The sequence below is a fragment of the Notolepis coatsorum genome, assembly GCF_963971535.1.
Source record: "Notolepis coatsorum genome assembly, chromosome: 10".
Taxonomy (NCBI): Eukaryota; Metazoa; Chordata; class Actinopteri; order Aulopiformes; family Paralepididae; genus Notolepis; species Notolepis coatsorum.
Window position 1 is genome coordinate 85,683,861 of NC_140174.1, and position 19,433 is coordinate 85,703,293.

The 19,433-nt window shown below is 44.8% G+C and overlaps 1 protein-coding gene across 1 annotated transcript in view; it reads right to left on the bottom strand.

Moving 5' to 3' along the window:
• Positions 1-19,433, bottom strand: part of ank3b (ankyrin 3b) — a gene marked incomplete at its 3' end in the record, with an annotated part of 393,887 nt that overhangs the window by 113,899 nt on the left and 260,555 nt on the right. The window contains 2 exon segments of the mRNA XM_084323081.1: positions 13,433-13,657; positions 14,235-14,267. Of these exon segments, the coding sequence (XP_084179207.1) occupies positions 13,433-13,657; positions 14,235-14,267 (258 nt within the window).

The window sequence follows — 19,433 nt, forward strand, 5'->3', positions numbered from 1 at the left end:
GAGGAGAGGAGAGGAGGAAAGAGGAGCAGGAGAGAGGAGAGAAGGAGAGGAGAGGAGGAGAGAGGGGAAGAGGATAGAAGAGGAGAGAAAAGAGAAGAGAGGAGCAGGAGAGAGGATAGCAGATGTTCATGTGATTCTGTGACGTTCTGATATGTATTACTCTTACTTTTGTTACCCTGACACTTGTCTTAATGTGAAGAAAGGTTTCAATAATATGATTGATGATATGAATGATAGTTCAACACATTATTGTTATTGTTAGCATTGATAGACTGATATCATTAGCCACTAGCATTGTTATTAACATAATGTTAGCATTGATAGACCGGTACCATTAGCCACTAGCGTTAGCATTGATAGACCGATACCATTAGCCACTAGCATTGTTATTACAGCAGATGAACCTCAGACAGCAGCGCTGGGCACAGTTTCACTTTCAAATCAATCAGTTCAAAATGCACACTGATCTAGGAATCATTCAGTCATCCTCAATCAGCTACTACATAAGATATACCCCAAGATAATATAAGACTTTGGGGAGATTTGGAAGGAAATCCATTTGTAAGTTGGCTGAAATAAAGGTGAACAGAGCCCAACGATCGTCCAGAGGAGTGTGCTGTGGTGTTGATGGTGATGACAGAGCTGTTCTGTGCTGTGGAGACGCTCCGTGCTCAGATGGGACATTCAGAATGCCTGCGACAGCCAGACGAGACAGGTGTGGGATGAGGGGGTGGGGTGGGTGGGGGGGCTGCACAGTCCTTAACCAAGGCACAGGAGGAACAGTAGATACAAGACTAGATTCACTAACACCCTGACTCTGACAGATCCAGGAACTACACAGCATTCCGCGTGGGAGTAGAACAGAATACAATACAATACAATAGAATAGGATAGGATAGAATATGATAGGATAGAATAGGATAGGATATGATATAATAGAATAGGATAGGATAGAATATAATAGGATATAATAGAATAAGATAGAATAACAGAATAGAAAATAATAGAATATAATAAGATAGAATATAATAGGATAGAATGAATGAAGGATAGAACAGAATATAATAGCCCTATTCTGTAAAGATTGCAGAGGAACTACGTTCACTGAGCTTATATAGTGACTAGTATTACTACATTCATAAGACTGTGATTCTGTAGTGATAGACTAGTCGTGGTCTCACTGAAATTAAAGTTTATTATTTGGAAAAAGGGTTGTGTGATTTAAAGCAGTGCTGTTTCCAAATTAAATTGATCAAACAGTTTGTGATGTCAAGAAAATGTGATTTTGATTCAGCACCTTTAATATTATTAACTGCACATCAAACACAATATGTATCTGTCCATAGTTCAGCCTCGACAAACTTTGTCTATGGCTCTGCTTGTATACATCCATATTGAAGGGTGACGGTGTAGGGCACAGGGGTACAGTACTGCTCTTCAGGGCACAGGGGTACTGCTCTAGAATGTGGCGCTACAGCTCTAGACAGCATGGTTACAGCTCTAGAGAGCATGGTTACTGCTCTAGAGGGCAGGGACTACAGCTCTAGAGAGCATGGTTATTGCTCTAGAGGGCATGGTTACTGCTCTAGAGGGCATGGTTACTGCTCTAGAGGGCATGGTTACTGCTCTAGAGAGCATGGTTATTGCTCTAGAGGGCATGGCTACAGCTCTAGAGAGCATGGTTATATTATCGTATAGCTTATGCTCTGCACTCTAGTGGAACTATCCCTTTATCCAATCTAACACTGAATAATTTTTCTCCACATGTACACACCCATCCGCCTGGCCACACCCACATCCGCTCCTCTACATAAGCGGGGTCGTGGCCATACTACAGCTCCTTCCCTATTTTCACCACCGTAGAAGTGACTGTATACACCACTTTGAGTTTAGTGCCGAAATAGTTGTTGGAAAGGAGCTACGTTGACATTGTATCTTTGTTTTTCTCTCTCTCGCAATTTTACGAGAAAAACTAAGAGATAATGTTTGCACCGTCGGAGGGTTTAGACGCTCGCAACGGCACCCTTCACCAGCGCTTCACTATCACCGCGTCCTCCGTGCGTCGTGGGCCGTCTCTGGCTCCGCGGTCGTGGCAGCCAGATACACCTGGGCGGCGCCCGGTGGTGAGTTTGCCTCGCTGAGGGGCCGTTGGGCCTCCATCTCCTGTGAGATGGCCTGGTTCCGGCCCTGGTTCCCCCGCCGGTGGACAGTCGGCCGACAGGCCGACAGCTCCTCTGGTGGCCGGGGATTTGCGTCGCAGACTCTTCGCCTTGGCTCGCTCTCGTCGTAAGGCGGCGAGCAGCAGGGGCGAACGGCCTGGCTTTAGTTGAATAAAGATTTCTATGTTGGCGTTTACAGGACCGCCTCAGTGACCATAAATATGCAGCTTAGGTTCTAAACTGTGATTATGCTATAGTTAAAAATTTTATGGATAAACATGCTGACAGTTCTATTTCTTTTACAGCTCTAGGAATCGACCATGCCCCCCTCAATCCTCGAAGAGGGGATAGGGAGAGAGCACTAAACCAACTAGAGAGTCACTGGATATATAGACTTAAAGCCATGTCATATCCAGGGATAAATGATACTATAGATATGGTGTCCTTTTTGTAAATATGGGAATAATTTGTGTTGGTGTTTTGCCTTTCTAGTTTAAAATTGTATATATGATGATATATGCTTGTTTTTGGTCTCTAGATGTTTGAGGACCTCTAGAGGCACATACTATTGTGACAGCTAGACTCAGGCTGACTAGGTACACACACCTGAGCTCAATAGAGCAATCAGCACAGCCTCCACCTTGTATATAGCTCTGTTTACTCATTTGTATGTCTGTATGCCCTGAAGAAAGCTGATAGAGAGGCCGAAACATGTTGGTATTTTTTAATGGTTCTAATATGAACTAAGCTATTTATTAAAGCCTTTTTTATATACAAGAAGAGTGCCTGGAACTTCCTTATTTTTATTCAACTGACTTTCCTCATCCAAGAGCACCTTCAAAAAGACACAGGATTCACACCACAAAGACGCTGCAGCCCTCCTTCTTGTTCTAGATGGCCTGGCTTTAGTGCTGCGCTGGAGCCGGACGAGAGTTCTCTTGCCTCTTCTCCATTTCCGATGGAGACTGAGGATTACATGGAGGGGGCGAGAGCTCTCTTGTTCGAAGCCCCAGTAGAGACGTATCACTCTCCCCCTCGGGGAGTGGCAGGGAGTGTTGCGTCTCCTTGGGGTCCCTTGTACTCCAGGGTTGGGTTAGAACCTCCGACCCCGAGACAAGATGCCAAGCTATCTGCCGCGTCGGACGTTGGTGCCCAAGGCAGCCTCCCGTACGTGAGGGACGTGAGTGACGTGGAGGGAGGTACGCAAGGGGAGTTGCTTGCCTTGTTCCCCGAGCTCATGGCGGCCGCCGCAGCCGCTAATGGCGTGGCGTTGCCGCAGCCACTGCCAGCACCTGTTCCTGATGACATGATAGGTAATCTCTGGCAACGTCGTCCTGTGAGAGAGACAGGCGTTGTCTGCCCATTCTTCCCAGCAATGGAGGCCTACGTGACACAGGGACAGGTAATCTCCCTCATTGTTGGCCTTACCCTACGTGCCAGTCACGCGGGTGGTGGGTTTGGTCCAGGGGCTAAAGGACGGGGTGCCTCGACTTGATAGTCCGATGGTATCCATACTTTGTCCCGAAATGGTGTGGGAGCCGTTAAGAAAGCCGGTTCCCCAAAGGAAATCGGCTAGGCAGTTGGCTAATTGGAGTGACCAGGTGTACATCGCCGCGACTCAGAGCCTAGCTGCGACCTCCAACATCGCGCAGCTAGCGCGCTACATGTCGGGGCTGATGGTGGGCGGGTCGGTATTGGATGACCATCAACGATACCATCACGCCCAGGCGGCTGGAGCCATCCTGCACCTAACCCAGCTGCAGGCGATAGCCGCCGGGAAGGAGCGCGCCCTGGCCACTCTCTCCCAGCGCCATCTTTGGCTGGAGCAGGCGCGGGTGCCGGAACAGAGGAGGATTCAGCTGCTCATGGCCCCCCTCTCTGATGCTGGGCTATTCGAGTCGGCCATGCAGCAGATGACGGCAGCCTGCAGGGAGATGGAGGAGGAGCGCTCCGTGCTCCAGCCCCATTTCCCCCGACCTGATGCCACCGGTGATGTCCGGAAGAAGCAAAGCCGGCAGAGGACCGCGACCGTTGCCTCCGCCACCACCGCCACCGCTGCTGGACCTTCGGCGAAGAAGGCCAGGAGTGGAGGGAGTGCCTCGTCCACTGCGGCCAGCCGCCCCACGCCCGGAGGTAACGGTAGGGATCGTCGTGACCAGGCTCCCCAGAACCGTTCCTCCGGGCCGGCTCCCCGTGGGGAAAGCAGCGCTCTGCACGCGGCAGGCGCCGCTAGTGACTCCCCTGTTTACCCCTGCCCCCCCCCCCCCCCCCCCAACATATGATTTTGTTATTAAATAAAAAAGTCCCTCCTGGTGAGGGACTGTTTTTTGTTACAAAATGTGTGTTTATTCACTATATATTGGGGATACGATGTATAACCCTCACCTAGCTGTGGGGTTGTGTGTTTGCTTAGGGAGTAGGACAGTTTTCTTGAAAATTGTGTTTCTGGTCGCTATACATGTGTGCTTAGCAAGGCCTGTGGCTAGCACTCGGTCGAAAGACTTGTCTTCCCTCATCATGAAGAAGACGGTGTTCTTCTTGCAGTAGTAAGAGTGAACTTTACCTTTTTTATCTGAGGGGGTTGTGTGTATTCTGTTACGTTTGGGAAACATGGCATAGAGTCCACAGCTAGGTATTAGGAGTGTTAGCCTGCAGAAGTAATCACATATCGCTGCTGTCGGGCCAAAACCTCATAACTCCATTTTTTGAATTTTTTTTTATTATATAAATCAACTCCGTAGATCATCCTCCATATGTGTGTGTGGGTTTTACAAAGTTTAAACAATGGGAAAGCATTAAACCGATCATCTGTCTAAACCTCCTAACTCTATTCACCCTCAAATCTGTGTTCGTTTTTTTCATCTGCTGAAAAGTTGGGTTTTTGGAGTTATGAGGTTTTGTCCCGACAGCAGCGATATGTAGCTTGTACCAAGGTCTTTGACCCTCTCTTCAGCGTCTGTTGTTTTCTCTTTACTTGGTGAAGTATGAAAACACGGGTGACGTGTTCGCACATGAGCCTAAAGCCTTGTATAAAAATTTTTTTTTTCACAAACGAGTTTTATCGTCTGTGGCTGGCGTGCAATGGTTGAGCTTATCCTAGAGGATATACACTTTTTCATGTAGCATGCTAGATAACTGGTATCATGCGCTGCTTGTTATTTTCATCGTATCCGGGGTATGGGGTCATGAGGGGGTGAACTGATAAACCCCTCCCCCCCTTTTTACTGATTGGCTAGGGGGTTGGACCTCCTGTTCTTCGGTCTTCCTGTCACGCTGTCGGGTCAGCACGTCACAGGGTGGGGAAAGGGGGGGGGAGGGAGTTCCCTGGTCCCACGGCATATTTGGGCAGGTGAGTCACGGAATTTCCCCGGCCATAGAATACGTCACTGGGCATGTTTCTATTGGTCATGAGACTTCCGTGAGTTTTTTTCAGGCTCCATATTGTGGACCACTATCATTGTCAAGATTGGGTTATGCGGTGCGTTGCATATGTGCATATGTGTTGCATATGTGTTGAGCTTTTGGTCACGTGGCTCAATGTTTACATATATCTTTTCAATTATTACTCACGTGGGAGGTCTCTCTGGGGGTTCCCTGTATCCTCTCTTTTATACAGAGCAGTGTTGACAGGGTTTTTTCCCTCAGACACGTCATATGGGACCCGTATCTGTGTCTTTTGGCCAGCTTCCTGCCGCTCGTCCCAGGCGGCATGGAGGGAACGTTATCTGGTTTCTTGTTAGAATTACCATTGATGTGTTTTGGGTCTCGACGTGTACATGGCACTGGCCCTGGGTGCTTTCAGTGTGGAACCACGCATGGGCTGGCGCGCCTTGGTTGCTCATTTATAAAAACTGCGTTTTTTGTACGAGCGACTGAGATGGAGATTTTATCTCTTCCGAGCGCCAGTGTACTAGGTTGGTCTCGACGAACTCACGCTCATCTCTGGGGGGAGATGACGGAGTAGATCAAAGCAATTGGCGGAGGGGTCTCACGCCCATGGGGTGGGCCACCGGGTACGGTGCGTTCGTGTTCTGATCATCTTGGTGGCGCCCTCTGTGATGTTTTAGATCGACACGCGTACCTACCCCCCTCTGGGACTGGGGATGGCGGCGTGACTAGGACACAGGACTGGTTCTGGTCGTGCCGGACCAGGTCAGTTAACCCATTGTCCACCGGGGCGCAGATCTGCTGTTCTGGTACCCAGAAGGACTTTGTGCTTTTTCGGGGGGAAAATGCCGGGTTGGCCCGGGCGTCGTGGGGATTGATGTTATGGAGGTGTGTGTCGTTATCCTTCGCAGTTTTTTGGTCCATATTGTGTTGTACCTTGCGCCGTGCTAAGGGGCCTGGTCCTTCTCCATTCATTTTCGCCCCTCCCTTCCTTTGCTCGGCAGGGCTGGGAGGGGGCTGTCGAGGAGGTTTCTATTGAACCCCTCTGGCATCCCTGTGTACGTCCCGGTCCACCGGGCCCAGGTCCGGACTCGTTCTCATCGACCTGTTGGCCTGGGTTAACCCCTTCTTGAAAACTGAAACACTTGTACTGCCTGTATAGCCGGTGTATACGCGCAGTTGTATTTCAGAGTTTTTTTATTGGGGGGGTTAAGGGAACAACGCCTCCTGTTAAACTAAACATAGGGGGGTGGTTGATTCCCCGGTGTGTTGGTAGCAGAGTCGACTCTCGGGTTTAGGCCGGGCTTGACCCCGTCTGCCTGCGAGTGTGCCCCCGCACTTTTCATGACGTCTGCCAATTGTGTCAGCCTTCACTTGGACCTCGACCTCTCTAAGGGGTCGGGTTTTGTGGAGGCTGCGACATGGTGCACAGCATACCGAACGCCCCTTCTGCCGGGGTGTTGTTTTCACAGTAGACCCCTTAGGCGCCTGTCTAGTCCGCAGTGCTCCGGGCACAGGTCAAGTTATGCTCTTGGCCTGTTGCCGGGATTGAGGGATCAACCTCTTGGGGGTTGTCTCCCCGGTGCGCTGACTGGCCCCACAGTGTTGTGGGGGTGTAGCCTCTGTGGAGTGCTTCAGGGCGGCGTGCTGTAGGGGGGAAGGGCCTGCTCTTGGATTGGGCCCTCTCCGATACGCTGGCGATGTGGGGGGTGGTGTCACTAGTGACCGTCTGGTCGGGTCTCGATGCTACGGCATCGTTGGCCTCACCAGGCCCCCTTTTCGGGGGGTCCTGGCCCTCAGGCTGTTACTGGGGCTGGGTCCTCCTCCGCGCTCCGCTGCTATGGCCTTGCCACGGGGTTGGGTTCTTGACCTTGACCCCGTGATGTTAGGGGCTGTAACGGGTTTTTTTCTTCCCGTTCGTTCCCTAATGGCATGTGGGATGCGCGCCTGAGTGGTCGCGGGTCCTTCTGTGTGAAGGTAAGTCCCACGATCTGCTCACCCTGTGCGTTGAGGTGCTAAACCCTCTTCGCAGTCGGATCCGATTCCCTCCCGTCCCCCTCTAGGGGGGTTCGGGGGCTCGGGTCCTCCCCGGTTCTGATGGTTGTGGGGGGCCTCAGTGGGTACATTTGTCGAGCTTCCGCTCTGCTCAGCTCCTGTGTTCCACTAGAGTGCAGAGCTTAAGCTATACGATAATATAACATACGGTTAGGCGGATGGGTGTGTACATGTGGAGAAAAATTATTCAGTGTTAGATTGGATAAAGGGATAGTTCCACTAGAGTGCAGAGCGCTCGCTATACTCATATAACTATGGTTATAGGATAACCGTATGTTACTGCTCTAGAGGGCAGGGCTACAGCTCTATAGAGCATGGCTACTGCTCTAGAGGGCAGGGCTACAGCTCTAGAGAGCATGGTTACTGCTCTAGAGAGCATGGTTACTGCTCTACAGGGCAGGGCTACAGCTCTAGAGGGTGGGACTACTGCTCTACAGGGCATGGCTACTGCTCTAGAGGGTGGTACTACTGCTCTACAGGGCATGGCTACAGCTCTAGAAGGCAGGCTACTACTCTAGATAGGGGGTCTACTGCTCTAGCGGGCAAGGTTACTGGTCTAGAGGGGGGCTACTGCTCTAGAGGGTGTGGCTACTTCTCTAGAGTGCATAGTTACTGCTGTAGGGGACGGGCTACTACTCTAGAGTGGGGCTACTGCTCTAAAAGGCAGGATTACTGGTCTAGAGGGTGTGGCTACTACTTTAAAGTGGGGCTACTGCTCTAGAGGGCAGGCTACTGGTCTAGTGTGGGGCTAATGCTCTATAGGGCGGGGCTACAGCTCTCAGGGTAAAGCTAGAGGAACAGGTGATGGGAAAGCAGGGTGATTGGCTTGGCTCATGCCCAACAACAACAAGCGCAGTCCAGTTTAAAACAGCCAATCAGAATCTCTCCTTTCAGAGACATCAGATGCCAACGGAAATCTCCAGGGCAAAAAGTTTGGATTTTTGGACATTAAGTTGTATGAATTACTGTCCAGTAGTGTAGCTATTATCTTACTTACCGAGTCCCGTGGTCTGAGTTCTGGTTTTGATTTTGATTTGATTTATTTGAAAAGCAGTAAAAACTAAAAACATATTTACAGCAAATCGAGGATGTCACAAGAAAGTCGTGGGACTTATTTCCATTGAGGTCCTCATACAATTAACAGTTAATATAAAGATACATTACAATACAAAAACATATGAAATATGACATAATACCGTACATACACAACATGTGCTCCCTCTTTTCTATGCTAATGACCCCTCTATAGGGGAACCTTTTCTAAAATACCTGCTTTTATCTGCTGCTTAAAAGACCTCAGATTGGTTATCAGTTTGACACTGATGTCGAGATCGTTCCACTGTGTGGTCACCTATGTATGTAAATGAACCCTTTCCCACTTTACTGTTAAAAGCAGGATGGCTCACATCTGCTACACTGGCTCTGGTGAAAAAAATTGTGAACTTCGCTTACCTGAGTAAAGCATCTCTTTAAAGATATTCAGACTAGCGATCGGGAAGCATTAGACAGGCTGCAAAAGGCAAAGGGTTACCCATTTCCAAAACAAAACCACGGTCCAAAACAAGCTCCAGCACAAAGTAATACACTGGCTTTCTTCCGGTGATAGCAGAATCTGAAAAGCTGGAGGACCATGGTTTTATGTTGGAAATTGCCCTTTGACCTGCATGTTGTGGTGTGAATTAAAATGTCTTGGTTTCGAGACCCCGTTTGCTTTCTGGTTCGCTCAGAACCCAGTCAGAACTGCGACCACGGGAGTTCACGTGAGAGAATAGCTTTACATCCACAACACTACTGGACAGTATATTAGGGATGCACCGATATGAAAATTTGCCACCGATACCGATACCGATTGTTCAACTAACACAATCGGCCGATACCGATACCGATATTTGTGGCAAATTTTTTTTTTAAATATTTTTTAAATATTATTTTTTTTTGTAATTTTTTTTTTTTGTAATTTATTTTTTATTTTTATGAAACTACTGTATATTTGTCTTACAAATTGTGCTCACCGATATGAACATAGGCCTCTTTACTTACTTAAAAAAGGAAACATCAAGAAATAGCACTATCTCTCTCCCAGTATGTTCTGCAGGGCTGCAGCTAGATACTAGTTCTCCCAGCATGGTCTACCTGCTGGGCTGCAGCGAGATACTATTGTCTCAACCAATGACATTTTGATTGACAGTCGATTCTGCCAATTACGTCACACACCGCTTGCACCCGCCTCTGCTGTTACCACCAATCGGCAAGCGTGTTGCATTTTTTACTCCTGCTTTTGTCCGCCATTGATTTTGACGACAGAGGTTGTCTAGAACAACAACACGGCGCGGCCGACGTTTAGCTTTTAGCTCCGCAGGATGACTTAAATGAGGCATAATGATTTTACTGCAACTAATGTTATAATAAAACAAAGCCTTTCTATACATGTGTCTGATTGAAAACGTTATTAACAGATTGCAGAATGGGTAAAACTCAGGGCTCTGTGAGCAACGGAAGGAACTGAGCTGAATAATATGCTGATGTTATGAACGTGTAACACTAACTATATAATGTTAATGCCACAAAACGAATGCCTTGTTAATCATAAGTAGTAACTTTGATGCAGTAGCTTGTGTGTGTGTGTGGGCCGGGGGCGGCGTTGTGCAGGTAGGTCGCGAGTGAACTTTTTTTTGTCTTGACGCTACACAAATTGATGGATATTTATCGGCTACTGCCATCGGCACATTCGAGCTTATCGGCCGATAGGCCGATTGCAGTCAACAAGGCACTTATCGGCCGATACCGATACCCGACCGATACATCGGTGCACCCCTACAGTATATCATACAACTTAATGTCCAAAGTTCTGAACAATCCCTTTAAATTTAAGTGGATCTAAAAACCAGTCCAAACAAAAAGAACAATGACCATGACATCACAATAATCATCAGGGCTTGAAATGACCAGCAGCCAAATACAGCCAGGTCCACTAAACTATCTGGCAGGTAGCAAACATTTGTCCAATCACTGTTTTCTATTATAAAAATTAATTTGATTTAAATAAAAATGATCCCGTTCAATTCTGAAATTCTATGGTTGGCTAACAAAAAAAAGTTTCACGCCCTGGTAATCATACTCCTTAGAAACCCTAACAAATCAAAATGGATGAAGATGGGGCAACGGTCTGCTCCTACGGCGTAGGGATACGGAGCGTGCCGCGTGGTTCGTCGTCCTACCCAACAAATCTAGTTCCCTGTGGTCCCAGCTGGAGCACTGGGCTGACCAGACTCTCTCCCTCGCTAAGGACTGGCAGCTTTCTGGGGAGGTGGAGCGCACTGGGACACAGCCACACACACAGTACACACACACACACAGTACACACACACACACACACGCACACACACACACACACACACACACACACACACACACACACACACACACACACACACACACACACACACACACACACACACACACACACACACACACACACACACACACACACACAGTATACATACACACACACACACACACACACACACACATACACACACACACACAGTGTACATTCACACATGTGCACACACGTACACATGTGTTTATAAATAAATAGAAACACACAGGTAGACACACAATTACATACATACACACACACACACACACACACACACACACACACACACACACACACACACACACACACACACACACACACACACACACACACACACACACACACACACACACACACACACACACACACACACACACACACACACAAGTGCAAGGTGGGTAGTTCTATTTTCAAATCAGTTTTCTGGATTATGCTTGTTCAGTGTTGCTAGTAGACCTACGGAAAACACAATTGTAGAAAAGAGGAGGGAGGGAAGCCAAAAAGTTCCAATCAGTTCCAAATAGTTCTAACCAGTTACAAGCAGTTCCAATAAGTTCCAACCAGTTCCAACCAGTTTCAATCAGTTCCAAATAGTTCCAACCAGTTCCAACCAGTTCCAATCAGTTCCAACCAGTTCCAAATAGTTCCAACCAGTTCCAATTAAATCCAAACTTTTCTGGTTACTTTCCTGCCTTTGGTTCAATTGTATTCTCACTACAAACAAACCCAAGCAGGGTTCACTTGGCAGACTGAGGCCACCGGAGATCTCACTGCTCACCTGCACAATACGAATTAAACCACTGGCTGGAGAGACTGAAGCCACCGTATATCTCACTGCTCACCTGCACGATACAAACCAAACCACTGGCTGGAGAGACCGGGTCAGCCAGGATGATGTCAGGGTTCCAAAATGTTCTTACTAATCAAATTTCCACAACTAATCCATGATAAATAACTCAATTTCTATTACCTATATTTGTCAGTGTCTGTGTTCAATTGTTGGAGAGCTGATGTGAAGGTCCAGCTAGAACAATCACTTGTGACTTAAACAATCTCAAAATATGTTTTGTTATGGAAACAGTCAATATCCCAGATAATATCAGCTGGTCCATCGGAATAGTAATGTTGTACATGGCTGCTACATTACCCGTTACTGTGTCTTCACATGTACAGTATATGCATTATCTCTCTCTCTCTCTCTCTCTCTCTCTCTCTCTCTCTCTCTCTCTCTCTCTCTCTCTCTCTCTCTCTCTCTCTCTCTCTCTCTCTCTCTCTCTCTCTCTCTCTCTCTCTCTCTCTCTCTCTCTCTCTCTCACACAAACCCAGATGGTGCAAGGCGGGGGTGAGGAGAGACAGAGACATCAAGTTATTAACACTTTGAGTGCCAGCAGGGGGCGCACAATTTATCGCTTGAATGCCAGCCGTTTGAGACAGATTTTCCGATATTTCATGATTTTCGCGGAGCTATTTCTATATTCTATATTATGGCTATGTGTCTAATACGCCCGTCGCTTATCAATTACTTGCGTGCAGTCAACATGTACGAAACGGATTGTTTTTTCATCTGTACATTTCCGTTTTATACCGTTTTGAAAAACTGACGTTTTTGGACATTTCTAGAAAAAAATAAAGATTCCGTGATAATAGCTCTTTACTGGAATACACAAAACACATTGTCATTTTCCGGGTGATTTATGAATAGTTTTCAAATAAACGCTAGATTATCGATAGTATATGTGTACTTATGCACGCTAGAGAAGTGGGCTGAAAAATCTATTATCTATTTCCTGGTCAGCGCTAACGTCATACACACACACACACACACACACAGACACGTTGAGATATATGTGAAAAATACATCTGATTACACCAAGACTAGTAACATAGATTCCTTACCTCACATCAGATGTTCTGCAAAAAGATTATTCCAATTCCTGATCGTCATTCCAAATATCGATCACGTTTATTGATCCAACGTTAGGTACTCGAAACACACATTCCACGCTGTTCTGAGGGTCCACAATGAATCCGATCGTCTCCGGTTACATGCCTGAGAAGTAAAATGTGGATTCTGGAGTTATTTTTTCTCAGACATTTCCATTGAGTCCAATCCAATGGGTGCATTACCATCCGGGAGACGATAGGGGGCGGTATTTTCCCTGTTCGAGCTCATAGACAGTCCCAATGGTAATGTGAGGCTAGATTGATGAAAAATGTATGGATATCGCTAATAAAAGCAATAACGATTAAATAATGAGATTTCTCATCCCTGGCACTCAACGCATGGCATGCAATAACGAGATTTCTCGTGGCTGGCACTCAATGTGTTAAAACAAAAATACAAATAGACAAGTCAGTCATTCAGTCAGTCAGTCAGTCAACCAGTCAGTCAGTCAGTGAGTTATGGTTAGAGTTATATAGTTATGTTTAAGGTTAGAATCATCCATCTTACCCGAGGAACTGTGCCCCCGCTGGCCCCACCTCCACCAGGCGGCTGGCCAGCCCCTCCCCTTCCACCATTGGAGGAGGAGATGCTAGCTTGTGCTTCTTGACCAATCGGCAGGTGATCCTGGTGGGCGCTGTGCACTTCCTGGGCGGGATGATGATTCGCATGCCGTTGTGACGACTTCCTCTCATAGACCCGCCCCTCGCATCCACCATGAAACTAACGAGGAATCTGAGAGAGGAGAGAGAGAGAGAGATAGAGAGATAATAGAAAGAAAAGAGTATAAATAGAGGGGGGAAGAGAAGAAAGAGAGATTGTTTCTTTGGCTGAGTTGAGGTGCTTTCCATGCTGTGATCTTCAAACACACACACACACACGCGCACACACACACACACACACACACGCAGACACACACACACACACACACACACACACACACACACACACACACACACACACACACACACACACACACACACACACACACACACACACACACACACACACACACACGTGTAAACACCATGCAGGGTGTTAGTGTTATACTGTATACAGTCTGTGCTCAAAGTGCTTGGTGTGTACTGTTACTTAAAAAAAATTACGACACAACATTCAGTCTTTCACTGTAGCCTGGTCTGTTGGTTAGTGTTTAACATTCAGTCTTTCACTGTAGCCAGTCTGCTGTGTCCTCAGCCTTACACCGTGTCAATCATTCACAAGTCACAGCACAGAACACAGACAGAGCAATCAAGGAGCGGGAGGGTGTGATGTCAGAGGAACCAGGAAGTGAGAAACAGGAAGTGGTCACCTGCTGTCGTACTGTGGTAGTGGAGAAGAAACACTGCAGAAGCAACAAATAAAAACACAGCTCTGTCATTCCAGTAGCAATCCAATGCATGTACTCTAGTAACTATAATTGAGTGATTTATTTTAGTTAAAACTTAGTTTTGAGTATTTTCAGTAACACATTATTTGAAGGAGGGTGTTCATGATGTTGACATAAAACGGTCATAAACATGACATAACATCTGACATAGATCTTCATGAATGTTAATGATATTTTGTTGATTATGACACTTTTGCGTTCACAGGTAGAGAAGGACGGACAAAGATTATACCGGCTCGAACCCGGCGAGAGACAGAGATCTAAAGCAATTAAACTCATCTGTTAGGGTCTCAGTATACTTGCTTTTCACCGCGCGTACGAGGAGACAAGCAACTGCGCAGTGAACGACATTGCTCATTATACTAAAGTCTATCCACTAGAGGGCAGATCAGGGTTGAATTGTCCCTGGCCGACACACACACACACACACACACACACATACACAACAGTTGTCAACATTCATAAACGTCTACGTCAGATGTGTTGTGTTTATGACAGGGTTATGTCAATGTTAATAAAGAGTTATCGTATTTTCAAAAGCCTGTACTTTTATTCGACTTGAATGATCTTTAAGTATTTACTAAACTTGACTATGACTAAAAACTCATAATTGATTAAACAGAAACCATCCTCAAAACATTGATTTAAAGTGATTCCTAGTGATTCCTAGTTGGTTATAATGATTTCTAGTGAGTTATAGTGATTCATAGTGAGTTATAGTGATTCCTAGTGGGTTATAGTGATCTATAGTGAGTTATAGTAATTTATAATGAGTTAGAGTTAGTTATAGTGAATTATAGTGAGTTATAGTGAATTCTAGATATTTGTAGTGAGTTATAGTGATTTATAGTGAGTTATAGTAATTTGTAGTGAGTTATAGTGATTTTCTAGTGATTTTAGTGAGTTATAGTGATTTTAGTGGGTTATAGTGATCTATATTGAGTTATAGCGATTTATAGTATAGTTAATATTTTTAGTGACTGATCCAAATAAAGCAAGTGGAAGACATACTAAAGTAGTGTTTGGATACCAACTCATATTTAAATATGATTACAGTTTTTCTCAATTGCTTTGGTGCATTTCTCTGATCAGAATTAAAGTTCTCATAACTGTTAGTTCAACCTCCACAACATTTTGTCATTTGTGCACATCATAGTAGCAGTTTCTCATTCCTCCGAACAAATTGCAAATGCTTTTGGACATGCATCAATTGCTTTCATACAATTCTCTGCGGTTTTATAACATTATCATTTGCTTATGTCATGTCAGTCAAAATTAACTATACTTATGACTGCTGAATAGTCATTCCCTATTAAACTAATAGTCCTCAATTCATTGATTGAGTCATTACATACAAAAATGTTGAACTAGTTGTCAAAATCTATCAATCACGGCCTCACAATGGCTGAGGCTGGTCAAAGGGTGCAGCCAAATGTTGAGAGAACCACTGTAAATTAAATTACTGTATTCAAACATTTCGTCGGGAGAGCAGGTGTGTATACTGGACAGTAATTCAGCACTAAACAATCTGCACTGCACTACTGCCATTGTGTCATACATGAAGCTTGCAGTGGGACAAGAACTTGTCACTTTTTACATTTTACATTTAGACAGCTTTACTGCAGCACAGATTTACTGTATTGTAGTGTACAGTAGTGTTACAGTAAATATTTGCCATATTTACAGTATGGTACTGTACTGCATTATTTTACAAGTGGGAAGCACTGTTATTGTACACTACAGTAATATGGGTTACTGTAAAGCAGTATATCTCATGTTTGCTGTACATTACTGTACTTTTACTCTGCACCACATAGGATTGCAAGACAACCTTGCAGAGGTGGAAGAGGGCCCCTTTTTACTCTGCAACAAGAGGAAGCCATTTGTGCAATGGTGATTGCAAACAATGCCATAAGGTTGACAGAGATACAAAGCGCTGTTATAGAGGATGACAATATCTTTGGGAATATTGAATCCGTTTCAATCGCTACAATTGACAGAGTGCTCAGTGGAAATTAAATGTGCATGAAACAATTGTAGTACAATTGAAAAATGAGTAGCCATTTGACTGGAACAGAGTGAAGGAGATCCGCCACCAGTATGCACAAGTAAAACATTTATGTGTTCTATGCATACTCTAATGTTCAGTACTGTAAACTGGTTACTTTGTGTAGTGCCATGCAGTACACTTACATGACAGTTCATACTGTACAATATGTTGTCCAAAATGCATTATGTTACACAGGAAAAGTTTATAGTTTTTATCTCTCTCTCTTCTGGGATAAAGCGTGTACCAGGGAACCACTGCACACATTATACGTTGATGAGGCGGGTTTCAATCTGGCAAAAGGTAGACCGCGTGGAAGAAATCCCATTGGACAGAGAGCAACCATTGATGTCCCAGACCAACAAGGAGGGAATATTACAATGTGTACAGTGTGTACAGTAATGTGTAACTGTAGATTTCAAATGGCTGTGCAAATAGTGTATAGTGCTGTCTTGAGCATTTTCAGGTAGTGTCACCAATATCTGACTTTTTTGCATTGGAAAACACTTACAGAGTGATCTGTCATAATGAAAACATGACAAAGCCATTTGACTATCTTGTTCATAAACAATGGTGTCAGGACTTTTCATTTTGATGACAGTGACACTTTCATTGACAAGGATACTTGCTTTTGAGGAATGAACTATCCATTTTGAGCAAGTGACACGCTTCTGCAGGTTATCAACTAGGTTTTGCAGTTTGTACTAATTGTTTTGAGAAATGCACTAACAGTTATGAGAACTTTAATTCTGATCAGAGAAATGCACCAAAGCAATTGAGAAAAACTGTAATTTGAAGTGAGCAGGACCCTCTACGTCACGCTTAGCTGGCGCTCCATCGTCCCTTCTACACTGATCTGGCATCTATTTAAAGACCGCCTTTGGCACATAAGGCTGCTACTGTACCTGCAAGTCGGGTTTTCACCCTCCACCACCCCAGCCTCCATCTGCTTTGATTCTACTCTGTATTGTATGCCGCTACTCAAATGTGTTACATTACGTTCCCTGTGGGGGGATTGGTTGGCAGTGCTCCCTGCTCCTGCTGGCCAGTTTCAGTAAGTTGCTATGCTTCATCTTCTCTGTACGTTGTTACGCTTTAAAGAAGTACTTTGGCATTTTTTATTCCAGTTGATTATGTTTCTTCACTTGACACTGATGTTCTTCAGTTTCCCAGAAATGTTAGCTTTATTAGCGTTTATTAGCTTTATTAGTGTTCCTCATTGAAACCAAGGGGAACAGCTAGCTGCAAGCAGTAACCTCCTGCTGGAGAGTAGAACCAGACCACCAACACTGACTGTATTATAATGTTAAACCTGACCTGAGTGATTCCTACAAGAACGGGCATTATTTGAGAAAGATGGAATATTAGGAGATAGGAAAGAAACGAACAAAATAATGAATGAATGAATAGAAGAGTGATACGAAAGTCTAAGATCTATCTATCTATCTATCTATCTATCTATCTGTCTGTCTGTCTGTCTGTCTGTCTGTCTGTCTGTCTGTCTGTCTGTCTGTCTGTCTGTCTGTCTGTCTGTCTGTCTGTCTGTCTGTCTGTCTGTCTGTCTGTCTGTCTGTCTGTCTGTCTGTCTGTCTGTCTGTCTGTCTGTCTGTCTGTCTGTCTGTCTGTCTGTCTGTCAGTCTATCTATCTATCTATCTATCTATCTATCTATCTATCTATCTATCTATCTATCTATCTATCTCTCTTTCTTTTTTTTGTATTTTCTTTTTTTATTCTTTTTTAAACAAACACATAAACAAACAATCATGACAACACAGTCCCTGTACATGTGCATAAATGTCCCCTCGTCCCCATTTGTACATAAGGAGCATTTGGAGTCTTGTTTAAGACCCATTCTGTTCAGTCTTATAGGAGTCAAGTATGTCCTATGAATATAGTTAAGATTGATTTGTTGATGGTCCGGGTTCCTTGATGCAAGTCGAACATTTGCCCAGGCTTCTTGCCAATCAAAATCTTTTTCCAGGTCTGGTATATCCCTCCTCCAGACTGAGTCTAGGTGGAGGGTTTCATACGAGGACGTTAGTAATTGATGATAAAAATCTGATACAAAACCTCTCGATGTCTCTCTTTCATAGAAGAATTTGTGGTATCTGTGGTGTACAATTGGTATCCTTAATGGAACACCGTGAGCCTTCAAACATAACAATAACTGTGCGTAAAAATAATATGTGGAGCCGGTGAGATTACATTTTTTGTGTATTTCATCATAACTACAAATACCCTGTTTGTTGAAAACATCTCCTAATGTATGTATGCCTTGCTTTTCCCATCTAGGGAATCTTATAGGTTGTTTTCCAATCAGGAGTGCATTGTTATTGAATAAGGGAGTATGATTATGCCATTTATGTGGGTTAGAATATTTCTTTTGTGTTTCACGCCATATCCGGATCGCATGAGTAATTATGGGGCCAAATTTCAGTTTGCATTGCTTAATTGATACTTTGGTGTATACTATGTCCTGCAGTCTATGTGGTGCTACTATATTTACTTCTAAATTTCTCCAGGATACTAATGCTTGGGGTTCAAACCAGGTTGTCAGTGGTCTTAAAGTGTACGCCTTAAAATAGTGGAAAAAATTTGGAAATGCCATACCTCCGTCGGCTTTGTTTCTCTGTGCGGTGGATCTTTTTATGCGTGGTGGTTTGTTATTCCAAATAAATTTATATGCGGAAGAGTGTAATTCTTTCCAGTAACCATGGAGGGGGTAACGGTAGCATTGAGCTGATGAAGTTGATTCTAGGTAGGACATCCATCTTAACTATTGAAACCCGTGCCTGTACTGAGTTTTTAAGTTTTGACCACCTGTCAAAGTCGTATTTTATTTTATTTTGGATTTCTATGTAATTGTGTTTCACCGTTTGGCTTATGGTAGGGAATACTTCAACTCCCAAACATCTAAAGTGTTTAACCATTGGTATTTCTTCTGGAAGACGTGTATTTTTTGCAGGGGCGTTCAGTGGAAGGAAAGCCGACTTTGGCCAATTTATCTTAAATCCCGATAGGTCGCCAAAGTCATCAATCAACTTGAGAAGATGAGGCATTGCGGTGTTAGGGT